Here is a 19,012-nt window from a genome sequence, read left to right as displayed (position 1 = left end):
TTCCAAGTAATATGCTGAAAGTGGCATAATAAACATGAACATTTATTGCTGGAACTGGAAGACTTTTCTTTTTTTTATATATCCAAAATAAATAAAACACAACAACCAAAAAGAGTGGATCTATTAGAAATAAACACCACACACAACCAAAAGCATGAATGAAACAGATTAGGACGTTTTTGTGAATAAAACAGGCCAGTTAATTATCGGATTAAAAACCGTCTGATGTCGATTTATCGTGCATTCCTAGTTAAATGACTCTTTACTAATTAGATACATTCTTAAGGTAAGTGGATGCGGTCTTTAATTTAGTAGCATCAGAGTAAATGGGACTGAAGGAAAAGGAATGGCAAACTTTTCAGATATTTAATTATCCAAAGTAAAAATAAGAACTACCGTATTTTCCGCACTATAAGGCGCACCTAAAAACCTTCAATTTTCTCAAAAGCCGACAGTGCGCCTTATAATCCGGTGCGCCTTATATATGGACCAATATTGAGCCACAACAGCTCTCGCAACTACGATAAGCAGACGCCGACTTTATTTTCCCCTAGAGCAGTGGTTCTCAAACTTTTTTCAGTGATGTACCCCCTTAAAAATATATTTTTAGTCAAGTACCCCCTGACACGGGCAAAACATTTTTGGAATTAAAAAGAGGTACAGTGCTGTAAAATCACTGTCTGATTTATTAAAGCCAAACAACTTATATCAGTGAACCTGACAAATACATCCATATTGCAAACATTGCATGGTTAAACAAAAAAGAAAAACAGAAGACGGTGACCACCAGGAAGGTATAAAACCAGTCAAACCGTTTTATTTTAAAGGATATTGAAACTAAATACTGAATATAAAATTCAGTGCATGAACACACATTTATATTTTATCGAACTTTTTACAAAATAATTTTTCCCAAGACTTATTATGAGGAGCCTACTGATTTTTTAAAGATATTTTGAAAAGCTTCACGTACCCCCTGCAGTACCTCCACGTACCCCCAGGGGTACACGTACCCCCATTTGAGAACCACTGCCCTAGAGGAAGAAACGGAGGAAAGCAGACGCCAACTTCATTTCCCCGTAGAAGAAGAAACGGGAAAGCAGACGCCGACTTTATTTTCCCCGTAGAGGAAGAAACGGAGGAAAGCAGACGCCAACTTCATTTCCCCGTAGAAGAAGAAACGGGAAAGCAGACGCCAACTTCATTTTCCCCGTAGAAGAAGAAATGGGGGAAAGCAGCCGCCGATGCAGCCAGCGGTGCAAGCTGGGTTTTGTGTAAAGACCCCAAAATGGCTCCTATTAAGAGACATGCTTACAACGCAGAGTTTAAGCTCAAGGCGATCAGTCACACAGTAGAATATGGGAATGGGCTCTTTGCACCTGCCGCGCTGACGTCACAACCGCATGTGCAAATGCGGCTCTCTTTTTTTGCTTTGAGTTACCATGACAGCTAGAAAAGACAAAGTCTTATTTCAGACGCAAATAAAACAATACTATGAACATTGCTGTCTTCCTAATATAATGGGCTTTTAAGTTTTCATGGATTTCCAAACGATCCTGAATTAAGAAGACAATGGCTTGTAAATATTCGTCACTACCAGTTAAAGCTGACGCAGCACAGCAAAGTTTGCAGCCTTCACGTCACTCCGGATCAACTTCTTCAGTCTAAAGAAGAAGGTAAAAGAGCCTCCTGTGTTATTTCCATGGAATCACTTCTGTATTCAGCCTGAAAGAGAGTTTACGGAACGAGAGAGCAGACCAGAGCCAGACAGCCGAGCTACTGATCCGCCTGTACAAACCGCTGTAAACACCGTCCTGCTTCACAAGAAGCATGCAAAACTAATAAAGCGAAATAACACGGAAACCTTAAGGAACACGGCCATATTTTTCTAAAAGCAACAACTTTGAGCCTGAACCGTCAGCTGAACTAGAACTCCGACACCAGAGCTAATGTTAAGCTATGGGCTCGTTGTGCTTCAGAAGCAAAAAGCCTGAACCGTAAAATCCCCGTTACTTGGTCTCTTGACACTAACGACAATAAACGCATGTAATATACTTGAACATAAGGTAAAAACATTGTCCGTTAATGAATGATGAAAAATGTTTAGATACTTAGATAGCACATTTTTACAAGAAAAATGTCCGGCATAAGCTAAAGCTAATGTTAGCCACAACGTTTAAAGAAAGTAAAACTCACCTTCGTATCTGTGTATAACAAGGCGAACATGTTAAAACCTTTCTCCAGCTTATTGTCGGGGCTTCGGCTCGATGTTCATCATTAAGCTGAGGTGCAAAGAGCCCATAGAGCAGCAGCGAGAGAATTTAACATGAACAATCAATGGTGCGGAAGTGGAGGAAGCAACAGCTGTTTATTCATTTTGGGAATGAAAGGAGTTTTCAGAATGCTGGTTTGTAATCTATTAATAAAGTTTAACTGACCTATCTGACTGTTTTGTCGACATTCCCTTTATCGCAGTTCCATCTAATGGATGCATAACGTAACCCCAGCCTCTACTGTAGCATCTATTCTATGCGCCTTATAATGCAGTGCGCCTTATATATGAAAAAGTTTTAAAATAGGTATATATAAAGGACTTATGTTGGCTAAGTAAATAAAAGCAAATAAAGAAAAAACTTTTTTATAATTTTTTTTTTACTTCTATAATGCAAGGCCAGACTTTAGAAAGGGCTTACAGAGGCAGTCTCCCAGGGCCTCAAGTTTTGGGGCGGCCCACAGATATTAATGTTCTAACTTTTTTTTAAATTAATTTAAAAACAAACATTGTTCTTTGTATGAAATTCATAGGCCCAAATCATGTGAGTTGTATTGTATTAGATTTTTTATGAACATAATATTCAAGGGTTTGAAAACTATAGCGTTACAGTAGATTTCTTTGGGAACAACATAAGCTAGGGGACGTATTAACCATCCTGCTGATGTACAGGACTACCTATTATTTGCATTGATAAAATAAGTTTTCATTAGTGGATAGGGACCCTGAAGTCTCCAGCTCAGGGGCCCAAATCCTTGTAAATCCTGCCCTGCTATATTGTGACGAAAGTTCAGGAGTTTCAAGGAATTCACGAAGGCAATGCATTTGGAAGATTTTGTTCAGGACTGTTTAGGAGTTTAGGAATACAAGGAACAGAATGTTCAAAACACATCATGATGAAGTAGTTCTGCTTCGTATAGTTTCGCTGCTTTTAATCCATATTATTGCCGATTGCTGGCTGTGGTGGAGTCTGCTTTTATGCAGAGAACCCAGAGGAGAAATCCTCGCAGGCACTAAATCACCAGCAGGGTTATTAAGTGTTAAAACAGGAACATTGCGCCCCGCTGCTGGCTCGGGCTCCTGCTTATCAACCCATGTTTACCTAAACACACGTAACACATGCCCGCTACCTTAGAACACAAATGCGATGCCTTATAGGCACTCACATGCGTTCCCTGCCGGCGTTCGTGGGCCTCGATTTATCCTTGTAGGCATTTCAACTAATCCGCAACAACACGGTCTGTTCATTACCCTGCTGTTTAGTCCTGCTTCGTTCGGGCAGACTGAGAGAGCCTTCCCGCCGTATATTCAACCAATTAATCCATTACAATGCAGGGGGATACCTTAACTCAAGTTCAGACGCATCGAGCGTGGAAAAGTGATTACTCGTGGTTGTGGCGAAGCAGTGGTCTTTCGCCTGAGTAGGGATAAGCTGGGAAATTTGTGGTGGAGGTGTACGCTGTTTGTCATCAAGCTGGACCCAAGGTGGCCCTGAGAAACAAGTTGATAGTGATAACAACAAACTTCCTGGTCTATTTTAAAGCCTAGTGATTGGGGAGATTATGGTCTCCCCAATCACCATAATTAAGGCGTTTTGAATTAAGAAACCTTAAAAAATAAATAAAAAAATGTCTTATCTCTGGTAACAGAAAGCTGAAGGATTTACTCTAAGTTAAAAGATGTGAGCTGAAGAAAAAAAAAATAACATTTTAAATAGAGAAGCACAAAGCAATCAGATGGTTTCGGCTTGATCGGCGTCTTAAGAGGCGAAAACTCAAAAATCGACTCTTTTCTTGATCATTAAACACACCATGCAGTGTCGCACAGAGAACACTCTTGGGTGTGGGAACTGTTATCAACTGAAGAACCCAAAATTTGCAGTTTTCAATATCAGTTTCATAATTAAGAAGAAAGTCGGAAGAGACAAATTTGAAAGGCAAACATATTTCCTCCGACATGTCAGCATATGTATGTTCAGGCTGTTTATTTTATTGTGATAAAATATAAATTCTATTTAAAGATGTTTTTTAAAAAAGCTGTCCATATTATTGGGATTGTTAGCTTTACTATTTTCTCCAGTTTTTTTTCATTGGCAGCATCAATAAACTTGAACATACAATTTGGCAGTTACTGTGTCTAGTTTAGTGATACAAAATCCCACGCATATGGCAGGTGTCCTAAAGAAACGCATTTTAATGGTTTTTCAAGAGCAGTGTTTGTGGATATATGATTGCAGTGAGAGACACTTAAAGTTACCTAAAAAATAAGTAATAACCAGCTCTTAATGTCACTTTATTCATTACCACAATTGTAGCACGAAATGTTGTGATAAAATTTTAAGTCCATATCGCCAACCCCTACTTTCTGCAAATAACAGGAAAGCTGAACAGAGGGCAGAAAAGGCTTTATTTTACTATTTTCAATTTTCAAACACGCTGCATTTGGAATGATGGCAGGATTTGGTTGTACCCCTGTTAAACTAAGAATCTATATTCCCTAGGAAAGTTGCTCCCCCCCGCTGGTGTTGCAAATTGACAACTGCTGGTAGGAAGAGGCGATAAAGACTTAAAATATCCCAATATTTTGTGGAATTTATTGTGAAACTGACAAAAGCAACAATAAGAAAAAGTGTCTTTGCCGTCTTTTTTAAGTAACAGTATGATTCACTGCATGACACAGAAATGAAAGCCCCAGAAAGACAAAGACTGCTCTTAAAATACCAGCTGCACTTACGTAGAGAAGTGTGATTTTTATCACTAAGCTACTAACTGTAACTGAATTTAATCATGTTTTTCAATTTGCAGGTATTTGTTGCTGCTCCCATGGAACCAACAGGGGAGAAAATTGCAAAAATAAAAAATTCAATACAATCTAGTTTTATGGAGTTTTCAAATATCATTAACTGGAATTCGTCATTATGCGAGTAAATCTAAATTCTTTTCATGTAAAAATATTCACAATAGCAAAAACATTACAAATGCCCAATCCTTGAGAAAATTTACCAATAATAAACCATTTTTATGCCACTAGATTAATTACATTGATTTTAACACAATTAATCACTTTTGTTTGTTGGGGTTTTTTTTTGTCTTGTTTTGTTTTTTTCATGCAAAAGTCCTGAGGCGTAACCTTTGTATTTGTATGTCTCTGGTACATCTGTAAGTCTGATGAACAAGCGACATACATGAACAGCGATGGACACTGAAGCCTTGTCCCACTGGAGGTTAATGTTTGCTAAAAAAATTTTAAAAAAATTTTTTTTTTAAATGATCTGATTGAACACTGAAAAGACTACTGCATGCTGAAGTTCTGCTAAAAGGAATTGACCTATCAGCAAAGCTATTCAAGCGTAAAATAGAATCTCAATGTTAAACACGGTGCAGCAACACAGACGTCCCCGATGCCAACGTCAGTCCGCATTTCTAAAGAAAGATTCCTTCAAATTAGTTCCATGAACGATCAGAGGTTGCTGAAACACTTGAAAGCTGAATGGTTATAATCTTACTTTGTTCTAATCTGATGGTAAAATAACCTAAATATAGATTAAAAACAAACAAAAAAAAAATCATTGTTGTTGAGCTCATCTGTCTGTTTTTTCAATAATATGGCAGCAACATTTTTTGAAATTCAAATTTTGTCAGTATATAGTTTTCGATTAATTACAGACCCTACAATTAACTCTGTTGAAAAAACATGTCATCGAGTCCCACCACTAATTTGATAAAAACACTACTTGATGTTTTTCAGCATTATTTTGTGGATCAGAAGCGGAAAGGCTCAAGGGAATCCCCAAAGAGAATGCTACTTTTGCTGTTCTTGCAGTATTAACCACTCACATAAGATACTAAAACTAGTTTAAAACGTAAACCACTGCCATCCTTTGGCCATTATAAAACATTAGTAAAAATGTGTATTAACGCTCCTCATCTCCCGTGACTATTGCTAAGATTAAAAAGAAAAAGAGAACAACCTCTCATTACACGGAGGCCAGCACAAAAAGGATTTGGAATGCAGTTTCTGAATCTTGTCAAAAGAATTGACAAAAACACTTAATGACAAGTCAGTAGTTTACAAAAACTGGTGACCAGAAAATTCTGATCGACGCATCTCTAATTGTTTTTTCGCTTCTTTCTACCAAACACTAACTAAACATTGATCACAAAAAGGAAAACCTCTAAACACATCACAACAGCGTTCTGTCAACCACCTTCCACACGTCGCTGTCGTACACATCAATCTTCACCAGAAAGATGTTAGAACTTTGATTCAGCTGCTCTACTTTATGCATCAAACAAAACAAAGCAAATGTTTGCTTTGTACCCAACACCAGCAACACAGAAACAAAAAATTAAAAATCTAAGTCAGGTTGCAATATATTCTTGTTTCATATATGAACACACCATAATTACACTGCATGCATCAAAACGTGATCTCTGATGAGCGACCAGACTTCCTGAGGAATTCTAAAAATGCTGCCTACTCAGGGGGTTCAAACAGTCGAAGCGCGGCCTGAGTGCGATGGCAGCGGTGCAGTGAGCGGTTGGGCCCCGCTCTTTCCTGCTGGAGTGCGAGAAGCACCACTTTACACCTGCGCCGCGCTCGGAAACATCTGTGCTCACAATGGAAAGGGAGGGTGGAAACAACGGTTAACTGTGAAACCAGATCGCAAGCGGTGGAGACCGGCAATTAGAAGGTGAGCACCCCGTGTCGTCTTCACCACCACGTCCAGACCTCCTCTGTGTGTGTGTTTTATCTTATGGTGGGCTTTTTGTTCTTCCTCCCGCAAAAATTGGTTTTTACACTTGTATGTGCTGCTCAGGTGGGGGTGGGGGGATGCAGGAATCTAACAGTTGCAGAAGCCCTGAAAAAATAAAACAAAAACTAACATTTAAATAGGAGTTTCGGTTTGCGGTTTCACTACTGCAGCCATTTTCGCTCTTATAAGAGCTAGAATTCATTATACACAAAGTCCCTCTATTTCTGTTTCCATACAATTATGTATGGGCCATAAATTGTTCTCATACGGCGATGATTAAGCGTATTAAACAGCCGAAGTTACTGACGTAGAGAAATTGCCAGAAAGATACCGCTTTCCTGTTGCTCTTACAGGTCAGATCTAAATTGCAGTGAACAAAAGTGGATACAGATAGAGGGTAATTGCTTGACATTAAAGGATAATAAAAAAAAGCTCTTCTCGTATTTATATAGAAGATTAAAGGCCCCACCAGACAAACACTATGTCCTATAGTGAGTTCTTGCGTGTAAAAATGTTCAAGTGCATATCCACTGCAAACTCAATCTGAACTATTTGAGAACAGCAATTAAACTGCAGAAAAATGTTAAAAGGGGGTCTATAATGTCTAAAGGGAAGTTATTGGCTTAGAATAAAAAAATTAAAAAAAGGGGGAAAAAAGAGAGTGGATTTATTGAAATCTGCATGTTTTATTTAAAGAAAAGTACAGCTGAGTAGGGAATTTATTCCATAATTTACTTTGAACTCGATGTCAGATTTTATTTGGTAAATCTTTACACACTATAGATCAGAGGCAGATCAGATGAAAAACATTTAGTGCAACGCAACTGGCTGTAGGCTACTAGAGCAACTGGTCACTTTAATGCAAATGCTTCCACTTCTTTAAACTATACCTATAAATGTATGGCTTTCTAACTATTAGGGGGATATGAAGTTAAAGATTTATCGCAATATTTTGTGGTGCTATTGTGATAATGATATGTGGCGATCAGGACTTTTTGTTGCTTACATTTTTTTTTAAGGTTTTGTTGGCTGTAGTGGCCTTTATTTGAAAGTAGTTCGACAGGAAAGAGGGTAATGAGAGAGAGGGAAGACAAGCGGCAAATGTAGCCAGGCCGGGAATCGAACCTGCGACCACCACCACGAGGACTAAAGCCTTAATACGCGGGTTGTGCTTTGCCCCTGCGCCACCACAGCACCCTGTTGCTTAATTTTTAGGGTAACTATATGGCTGCCACTTTGTGTCACAGCAATAATAGCCCCACAAACACAAATGCTTGAAAAACATTCCTATTTGTCATACGTCTCTTTAGGACACCAGTCACACAAAGAAGCGTGATTTATATCACTTAACTGTAAATTGTAACTGGATTAAATCATGTTTTGTAATTCATTGATGCTTTCATTGAACAAAAATGGGATAAACTTGTAAAACGTACAATGCCAACAATAGCTTCTTACCATGATAAGAAACGTATCACGAGAAACGATAAGCGATACAATAAACGGTATAATGAGGAGCAGTAAAAGTTAACAACTGATGGTGTCTTCCAGGAAAGTCATCAGACTGTTATACAGCAACAGTCTTCAGTCAGAGGCCCCTTGAGATTCGTTGTGAGACTGACTGCTACTGGAAATTGTTCCTGCCCAGAGCGAGTCTTTGAAGATACTTAACTTTTAAACCCTAACTTTTAAGAGGTATAATGTATAATACTAAATATGGAGCACTAGGAAGTTCCCAAAGCACAATAAAACTCAGTGTTTTAACAGTAACAATATGCACGTTTGTTGTTTTTGGAAACAGAAATGCAGCAATTATTCCCTCTGTCATTAAAATAACATAACGCAGAAATTACTAGTTTTGATAATGCTATGTATAATAAGTTATTTATCATATGAATTCTGATATACTTAAAAAGAAAATAAAGGGGGAAACATGTTTAAATTTGGAATATTTCAACAGAATATTCTACATTTTTTGTTGTTCTCGGCCAAATTTGTCTTGCAATCTAGGGAAAAGCTCCTTTCAGCCAGCTGAACCGCAGTGTGCAGCAACAGGTGTGGATAGAATCAGCCCTCCATCTCTCTTTGCTCCAAACAGCAGAAGAAAACTCTCTCTGCACACCATTAAAAATGACTTCAACATTTTAAAACAACGTTTTTGCGGTTTGGGAACGGCAACTTTTTTTTTCTTCCCCCAAACCTTAGCATACCTCCTCCTGGCCAGTAATCAGCCCATCTCTCCGCATTATGCGGTCGGAGTTTCTCTCCTCTCAGTTTATTGACATGAAAACAACTGGTATCCACTTACAGAACTTACAGAGAGAGAGAGGGAGAGATTTGTTTTTGTTTTATTTAAGTTCAACTTCAAATGTATTTTCTGCAAAAGCTGCACCTAGATCAGTACAAACATCTGAACATTTACAGTTTAGATAAAGACGTTCAAAAAAAAATGGCTACACTGTACTAAGCTCTGTCAACACTGACATTTAAACTCAGTGTTGACGTTCCTCCGGTTTGCAGCCACCTGTTGCTGTCTAGCTGTCTGCTGCCGTTGCTCACCACCTCCGCTGGATTTTTTGCTTTGTTGACCTTCCTTTCTGTATAAAAGTATGCAACTGTACATATTTTTTTCCTTTTATCTAAAAATCTACATGTTAAAAATCTACTTTCTGAAGTATACCATTTTTAATGGCACATCTAATTTAAACTCTTTAAGCTAGTGGCAAGGCACTTCAATATAAATCAAAACAATAACAAAAATGTTAAGCAGTTTAATGTGCTGTGCTGCTCCTGTCAGACACCAACAAGCTGCCTGTAATTATCCCCAGTTTTTACAGTGCGACAAAACGCATGAGTCAAGCAGAGAGAAAACACAAACAAACAAACAAACAAAAAAAACTGATCAAACACAGTGGTAACCTGAGTTTGACCCAGTTCATTGCAGGGATTTAGCTGCTGTCGTAGCTAAAATACTGATTAGTGCTGCAGCCACAGCTGCTGCTGCTCGGCTGTTAACTTACAGGAGCAGCAGGCCGCTCTCCTCGTCTTACATTACAGCTCTGGCCATGACTTTTTTTTAATTATTATTATTTTATTTGTGGTGTGTGTGACCGTTTCTGGTGTTACCAGGACTAGCGCATCTGTCCTGCGGCTGTTCTTGAATGAAGTCACCTGAACGCGCAACAAGTTGTTCCTACTTTGTAACAAAAAAATAAACAAAAATCACGTTTCCAGCTCTACACGTTGGAGATAAAATTAATACAGAAGATAATTTCAACTCGCCATTGTATGATATCATTTATTACTGTTATGAATAACGTCACGTGATTCTACATTCTACAGGAGGGACAAGTGAAGTACAAGATAGCAAGATTTTATGTTTTTAAAGGTCTCTCTCTCTCTCTCTTACACACACACGCATACACACCCTATACACCTGACTGGTTCAAAAAAGTTACACAAAAAAAATCTCTGAAAAATGTTCTTACCAAGTGTTCCAGCATTTAGCAAAAAAAATTATAATTTAGGTAATTCTAACTGACCTAAAACAAGAGAAGCTTGGTCTGATTCAGACAAATATGAAAAAAAAAATTTTTTACTTTAAAATTTTTGGTTTAAACTTTAAACGTCGCTTTTCAAATTTAGGCTTTTAATTGGAGGTGCACCAATTGCAGTTTTCTGTCCAATCGCTGATTACCAATCTTTAAAAAGCCTGCAAGCTCAGCACGCGGGTTTTTCCTCCTCACAGGATCTATTAAATCTGTGAGGATGTTGTGATGAAGTAGATGTTCAGGATCTTAACAGAAATGTCCAACATTTGGTAAACAATGCTGGCTACACAACAAAAAGAAAAAAAAAAAAATTACCACATATTTTCTACGTTTGTTTCTAGTGACAAATCTTGGTACACTTGAAGTGAAACTAAACTAGCTTACTGGTACAAGCAACTTACTGGTACAAGATATGGGAGCTTGTTTAAAGTCAAAAGTTCCCTAATATTGTTTTTTATCAATGTTAAGGAATTTTCTTGCTGAAAAGTTGCTTGTAAGCTAAGTTTTTATCTCATTTCTCAATTGTACTAGTTTGCACTGGAATCTAGACCAAAACAAATTCTTGGAAAGCTTTTGTGTTTTTACAGTGTAGCGGCTCCATTCGGTTTGACTCTCATCTGACTGGACGTACAGGGAGACTGTTGAAGTAGAAGTGTCTGTACCTGCTGTAAGAATTAGCAAATCTCTTCCAAAGTCATTTTTAATGAAATTTGTTCTCCTCTTCCAAGACTAAGCTATTTAAGCATGAAGCCAGGTAAAATGTTACCACATGTTACTGTGGAAAGACTGAAAGTTTGTCTTCACAGTCTCCCACCACGAAGTGTACACAGCGATAATTCCGTCAGGGGTTTGTGTGGCATCGAGTGCTTCATAAAAAGGTTGGCTGAACAAGAGCACCAAAAGCCTGTAGATATCTAAGGAAAGACGTACCACGACTAGAAATGTAAAATGAAGAAATCAGCTGTTAATCCGAACCGACCTGACCAGTCGAAAGGTTTCATTGTCCAGTGAAACTACCATAAGGAAAAACAAGGTTGTCCAACAATAAAACTAAACGTTATTACTGAGTGAAGAAGAGTCGACGTGAGCTACGTCCTGTGTTGTTGAGGTTTTGGATATCAGGGGAAGCACTTTAAATACATCAAAAAGCAGCAAGACGGAGAAGTCCATTCAAATTCAATTTAAAAACACTTCATTTATCCTTAAGGGAAATTAAAAGTTGCAGCTCATATCACCATTGAACCTTCAGAGTCATTCTGGAATATGATGCTGTGGACAGGAAGGATTTTTGCTAGTAGTCAGTCTTGCAACGAATCTGAAGAAGCCTCTGACTGAAGACTGTTGCTGTATGACAGCGTTATGACAGCCCAATTTCCAGACAGTGGAGACGATATTCCACAGTAGCATGTGTAGTGGATGACGCCATCGGTTGTTAGAAAGCACTGCTAATCCGCCTCATTTGCTTTTGTCACTCCTCTGGATCTCTGTCAGAGCGTGTGGTTAGAAAGCTGAGTAGAGACATGACGGAGTCGGGGATTTGATCCTTGTCCATTGTGACAGATGGAAGATATTATTTGAACTTCCTCCATCTCCTTTTCAACTCCTCTTGGATTTGGGGGTCATAGTTCAGGTATTATTTGAATTTCTGAGATGCTAATTAGCTGATCCCAGTTGTAAAAAAAAAAATACTTTGTTGCCACAAAAAAAAGAAGAGCAAAAATCCTTCCAGCTGCACAGGATCCAACATCAGAGGGAATAATTGTCGCAACGTGTAATGCCTCAACCAAAAAAAAAAAAATTCTAAACAGAAAGAACCAACATGCTGCCACCAAGAGCGATATAATTCTAATAACATCATCTGCAATTCATGACAGCAGAGATGCTCAGATCCAGGAATTTTCTGATCCGAACAAGATATTTGAGATATATTTTATTGTTACTCAATGTTAGTAACGCCCTGTCTTGTATCACTGTGGGATAGTGAGAAACGTCATTTCAATTTCGTTGTATGTCTGGACATGTAAGAGGAATTGACAATAAAGCTGATTGATTGATTGATAAAGCTGATTGATATATGTGCCGATACCAATATTGCTGTTACCCCTGCGATTTGACCACATATGTTAAATCCTATTTATATCTACAAGGTCAGTAATTACATAATAAACCTCAACAAACTGTCTTTCTATCAGGATAAACTCTGATTTCAAATGTTGGATCTGAAAAGTACCGCATAAACAACGTAAAAAACGCTTGGATCTGTGACCCATTTTGTCATGAATTATGCTGAGATTTGAACTGTTGGCCAGATGGATACCGGTTCAGACAAGACTAGACTGGGACCCAAATTCTCTAGAATGTATGCAAACATTATTATTTATTATTGTTTGTTAGGAGAGCAAGCAAAAGCTAATTTAAAAATACAAACTTCGATGTCTGTGCTTTAAAAAGTGACAAAATCTTGTCTTACAGTACTCTATGCTCACAGAGACGTGTGACGTCTCTTTTCCAAACATGAATATGGTTACTCAGTAAGGGAGGCTAGAAAACCTGCTTCATAATGCTGTATTTTATATTTTTAAAGAGAAACTAGAATTGGTTAAAATTGTTCCCAGTAGGTCAAAGTAAGGGAGGACATTTATCGTATCGTTTATCATTTATTGTGATAAATTTCTTATACAAATTGTGATTTATCATCGTCACAATACATTCCAATTAATGAATGCAATTATTGTGAACACTTATTTACATGACTGCTGTCCAAAAGAGGCGCGTTACAATTTTTTTCAAGAGCATCATTTTGTGGAGTTGATATCTGTGTCGTGAAGTCACATTCTTACATAAGGTTACCTAAAAAAGAAGTGATAAATTGTTCTTTTAATTTTTATTGTCATCACAATAGTACCACGAAATATCATGATGAAAATTTTAAAGTCCATCTCCCCCACCAATAGGTCAAAGGTTTACAAACTGTAGTCTGCTTGGTGCATCTCTATTTAAGTCAACCTGTTGCTTTTATCTGTTACAGGTGAGTTTCTTCCAATTTTATGCACACACACAAAAAAAATCACAAATTCTAGATCAAAGTGTCCTTAAATCCCCTTGAGATCAAAACGGGAAAAAAAACAAACAAAAAAATAGACAGCATGCCAAAACTCTGCACCCAAAGATAGCTTTGCCGTCTGCAGTTGCGCTGTTTGTACTTTCTAAATAAATTAGTTACAGACTGTGTGTAAAAAAAAAAAAAAATATATATATATATATATATATATATATATATATATATATATATATATATATATATATATATGGAGTGCCAAAGATTCCTGAGTATTTCCTTCCAACAGCCCTGCTTCCCAGGCTGTGCGCATGAGTTCCCAGGCTGTGCTCAGACATTTTCAGCCCTGTGAATCAACACGGTGTTCCTTCCTGCTCGTTTCTTACTAAATACTCAGGTATGTGGAGCAACTGCTCGGGAGAAGCGTCCCGGGCGGCGTGGCCAGCTCCAGTCGCGGGGAGTTTTAGATTTCATAACGCCAGAGCCAGGAATCACGCTGGTGCATTAGCCGGGATTGTCAGGCCGAAGCCGCTGGATAGAGAGAGGGGAGAAGTTTTCCTGAGGTGACGCACACTTTATAACTTGGCGGGGTCGCGACCTCTAGTATTCTGCCAACTAGCTTACCTTCCCCTCTGGCAACATCGGGTTCTGGGTCTGAATAGGGAACACTGTGTTCAAGCAGCTGCCTTTTCAAGATGCAAGACAACAGGTGAGGCTGGTCAAATCATGTCACAGATGCTCCTCTCCTACCAAGTTTCTTTTTCCTGCCTATTTACCTTTCCACCCCGAGTAAGCCTGTCTTGAAGCAAACCTGAAACTAGCAGGTGCTTTGGCATTTTTCTTTTTGAAAGTGATGCAAATTCCCTCCCGTATTCGATGATTTCAATCAATTAAATGTAGAAGAAAGCCGCTAAAGGTCTCACAGGTGCACCTGAGGACACACCTGGAGTTAGTTCTCATGGTCTTACTTGCAATAATAAGAATATAACTGCACCAACAGCTTCACACCATCCACTGAAGAACGGGGAGGGGGGGGCAGGTAAACTACCACAATGTGTTCACATTCTTTTTGCCATAAAACCACAAAGTGGACTCTGTTGAGCAAGTGAGTCATAACAGCAGTAGTGTTATGCTTAGTCTCAGCATGCAGGGAAAGAGAAAGAGGGGAAAAAAAAAAAATGTTAGCCAGCCGGGCGACCAGCCTCCGTCGTGTCCGTGGCGTCGTAGCCAACGCTGCCTTCAAGTGAGGTCGTAAATGTTATAATTACGAGCTCGGCGCAGCGCGGTCCAGAGCCAGCGGGAGTGCCGGGGAGAGAGTGGGAATTTTCTGCAGGAAAATGTTACCTTCAGGAGGGCGGACGGCTTCGGAAGCGGCTAAACGCAGGGTGGCGTTTCGGCCGTGTTGTTACTTTGAATTAGTTTAATGTCAGCATTAGTAATGAGGCATTTCCCTGCTCGCGTCTTCCCCCCCTTTTGGTTTCGCTGGCAGAGCTCTGCATATGTAATCTGTGCAGTCTGCACAGCACAAGAGGGACTGCAACAGGAAAAAAAAACTTACTTTTCTCCCCCTCCACTCCTGCAGCATTTAGTCACTTTATTTTCCAATGAAATTGTATATCAAATGTTAAAGTTGCGGACATTAAACTGACCGGCTACCATTAATGTACGAGTTTCTCATAATATTGAGATGGTGTTGCAGCATTTACACAAAAAAAGCAAAAATTATTCATACTGCTGCTAAAATAGCATTTGTTGTTACATTTATAATAATATATATTACCCTTCATTTGTTCTGGTTTGATTTTAACACACAAAAAAAAGAAAGAAGCGCCTGTTTTGAGCCCAGTGTCTGACCTGAACAATTTCCGGGTCATATCTGCTGCAAGCCAGCTGACCGGCAAGGCACAGCAGGTGTTCATGACTCTGTTTTACACAAACTCCTGACACTTTGAGCTGGCATTTCATCAAAAGAACTTCAAACTAAAAAGCGTAGCGATCAGCTTTTCCGTGGTTGAATCGGATTTTCTCACAGGCCTGCTTTTCTTAAAAAAATAAAACATTTAAAAATTAAATCTGCAGCTGGTTTGGTGTTTTTGATTCAACAGAACATGAATTACAGGATTATCCCAATTTTTGGAAGGAAACATTCCGTATCATCATCTGATTTTCAATTATCTCAAAAAAATGCATACATAGACTAAAGAAATTATGGCAGAACTTAAGTTTTTTTTGCATGTAATAATGCAGACTCTCATCTGTTGGAGATGGACTGTTGCATCTTCACTTTAAAATGTAACAACAGTGGAAACTGTCAGCCATTTTTTTCCCAACTTTAACCTTTTTAAAGGTTGTTAAAACTTCTGCACCATAACCAGCGTACAGTTAAACCTGTTGACAAGCTAATTAACTGCAACAACAACCCCCCCCCCCCCACACACACACACACACACACTGTTTTCCTGATCATCTGGCCAGAGGATGGACTGTAAACAGGCCCACTAGGTTTGCTGCTGTGGCTAAGAATATGGAGCAGGCAGGCACTGTTTGTCTCAAATGGGACTTAAATCATATCGGAGATCTCCGACCGCAGCTATATAGGGTGATGTTAACCAGCCACAACTGGCAACACGATCACATTAAGAAACATCCAGATGAAAGGCGGGATAAGTTTCTTTGCAACAGAGAGGCATGCTGATACCTTTCTTCTTCTCTTTTTTTTTTTTTGGTTTGTTTGTTTGTACTGCCAGGGGTTCTGATTGCCAACCATTATATAATCAGCCCGTGCCCTAGTTGGTGCTGATACCAGAATATGAAGTCCAAGCAGATTAAGGCACAACCAAATAAAAAAAAAAAAAAACACATAAGCAAGAAAAACTACGTTACATGTTTGTTTTTTTTTTGTCTGTTTGTTCTTATTTTTACAATAACATAAAGTGTGAAAAACTTTCGAGGAAAAAACAAAAGAAGAAGAAGAAGAGAAGGCTTTTAAAGAGGGGCGGGCTTGTCTGGACAAGCTGTGCAGTGACACCCGCTAGTTCATTCGGGAGGTGTCAGCATTAAACATAAACAGTAACCCTATCTAGCAGCGACTGTTCAAAGGTCTGGCAGTTTCCAACTCAAAGCTGCTCAGCGAAGTGCATCAAGTGTTTGGATTGCGGCTCCCCGCTTGATAAAACATAGTGGAAATGCGAGGAAAACCAGATAGTAGCAGGTTAATAATAAACAAGGCGCCGAGGCGAACGGGAGAAAGTGCAGCGACATCATTACTGAGAGGTTTGTAGTAGTACGGAAGGAGGTGAAAAAAGGCATCGTTTTCCATCCCTTGTGGAAAACTAAATGTTAAATGAGATGTAGTAACACAAGCTTTAGCTTTCAAGGAGGGTGAGAGTTTTGTTTACGAGCAGTAACCCTTGAACAGAAAGTTAACGCCAACTGACAGGTCATTGAAGCCAGCTGATAAAGTGTTAAAAATCATTTTCATTTAAAGTAAAATAACCCTGTCGTCTACTAATGTCAGCTTTGACAGGGCCTTAAGCCTGGCTAAGCTACTATCAACTGATGCCTCTGTGGCTAACGTTAGCATAGCCCCCTTCAGCTAGTTAAAAATGGCTCCTTTCCTTTAGTTTTAAATCTCTTACCAGACAGAATAGATTGGAATGGCAATCCTCCAAGCTGGCCCCGTTCGGTACGAAACAAGAACTCATCCTTCTTCACTGCGAGATCCAACTCTCCATCGTTTTCACGTCCAGGGGAAATTAAAAAACAATTAGCCTCTGTGTGTTTTCTGTGCAAGCCTAATCAGCGAGAAATATTTTTCTGTAACATTTGGCTGGAGGAGTTAATTCAACAAACAACCTTCCGACTGCAGTTTCCTCCGCCAGAGATAAAAAAAAAAAAAAAAAAGAAGCGGATAAAAGAGACAATGCCGTCCCTACGCCGACATCCCAAAAGTACGCCGTAAAACCATGTTCAAAAGAGCGTAAAAATGTTCATAAAACAAAAAGAAAAGGAGAGCAAAGAAGCAACTCTCCCCCTCCCCCTTAGCCCTAAAACGGTCTCCGCTTTAAAAAAAATAAAAAAATAAAATAAAATAAAAACCCCTCGTCTCACTCCTCCATCGCTAAATTTATCCAAAAAATGAAATACATCCTGGCGAAACGTCTCGAAATCTGGCACCGGCCTACGTTTCAGCAAAGATTTTGATCATGATTAGAGCCTCGGTTCCTGTTGGTTTCCATTTGAATTCATGGATTCCTTTCTTTAATGGCGGCCACAGGGACAACTCTGCCTTCCACAGCCTATTGGCTCATTCGTGGTCAGAGCTTCGTCAAGCTAGCAGCGCGTCCACGGAGACACCTCGCACACTGAACGACGTTTCCGCCAAAGTAAAAGCTAGTTTTACAGTTTCATTAGAAACATTTAGTGGACAATTTTGACATAAAGCTTTTAATGAATAAAAGAGAAGTAAAGAATTTTCTCCCGCTCTGCTACTGGCTTATATTTAAGATGTCTTTTGTCCCTTTAGCTTACCAGAACGTCCTCCATATTTTCCTCATAAAGCACTGCATCTTGTCAACATACGTATATTCTTCACATTTGTCTGTTCTGTTCTCTGTGTTGGAACCTTCAGTTTAGTCATAAAATATTATTATCATTATTATTATTATTATTATTATTATTATTATTATTAGTAGTAGTAGTAGTAGTAGTAGTAGTATCAGATAAACAGAAGAAAATACAGTGTCATGCAGTGGAGAAAATCAGGTGTACCAGCAGAAGAAGGTAAATGAAAGCCTGCAGTCATTACAAATTATGGCAGACATCACATTATAAACATACAGTTATTAAAAATAAATAAGATCTCAGATTAGTTGCAACTCAGTAGCATAATTTAAATCAAACTGAATTAATGAATATAATAATTATTAGTGTTATTACTATTGTTACTGTTATTGTAACACTTTCTTTTTAGTCATAACAGCAGTATGGTTGCTGTTATTACCATTTGTAGTTTAAGTTAATAACATCCATCGATCCATCCATTTTCAAACACCCTTGTCCCTTAGAGGTGTCGGGAGGGCTGCTGGTGCCCATCTCCAGCTAACGTTCCGGGCGAGAGGCGGGGGTCACCCTGGACCAGTCTGTCGCAGAGCAACACAGAAACAGACAGGACACACAACCATGCACACACACACTCACACCTAGGGAGAATTTAGAGAGACCAATTAACCTAACTGTCATGTTTTTGGACTGTGGGAGGAAGCCGGAGAACCCGGAGGGAACCCATGCATGCTAAGTTAATAACATTACATAGTTAACTTGGTGAAATTTATTATTAGTATTATTATTATTAATAATAATAATAATAACAATAA

At 38.8% G+C, this 19,012-nt stretch overlaps 1 protein-coding gene across 1 annotated transcript in view; it reads right to left on the bottom strand.

Annotated features, from left to right (window-relative positions):
- Positions 1–17,932, bottom strand: part of med13a (mediator complex subunit 13a) — a 95,578-nt gene extending 77,646 nt beyond the window's left edge. The window contains exon 1 of the mRNA XM_028031326.1: positions 17,276–17,932. Within this exon, the coding sequence (XP_027887127.1) occupies positions 17,276–17,341 (66 nt within the window). The 5' untranslated portion in view covers positions 17,342–17,932. The remainder of the gene's footprint in view (positions 1–17,275) is intronic.
- Positions 17,933–19,012: the final 1,080 nt, after the last annotated feature.

Source organism: Xiphophorus couchianus, chromosome 11 (assembly GCF_001444195.1).
Source record: "Xiphophorus couchianus chromosome 11, X_couchianus-1.0, whole genome shotgun sequence".
Classification (NCBI taxonomy): domain Eukaryota; kingdom Metazoa; phylum Chordata; class Actinopteri; order Cyprinodontiformes; family Poeciliidae; genus Xiphophorus; species Xiphophorus couchianus.
This window is presented reverse-complemented; position numbering and strand designations above follow the sequence as displayed.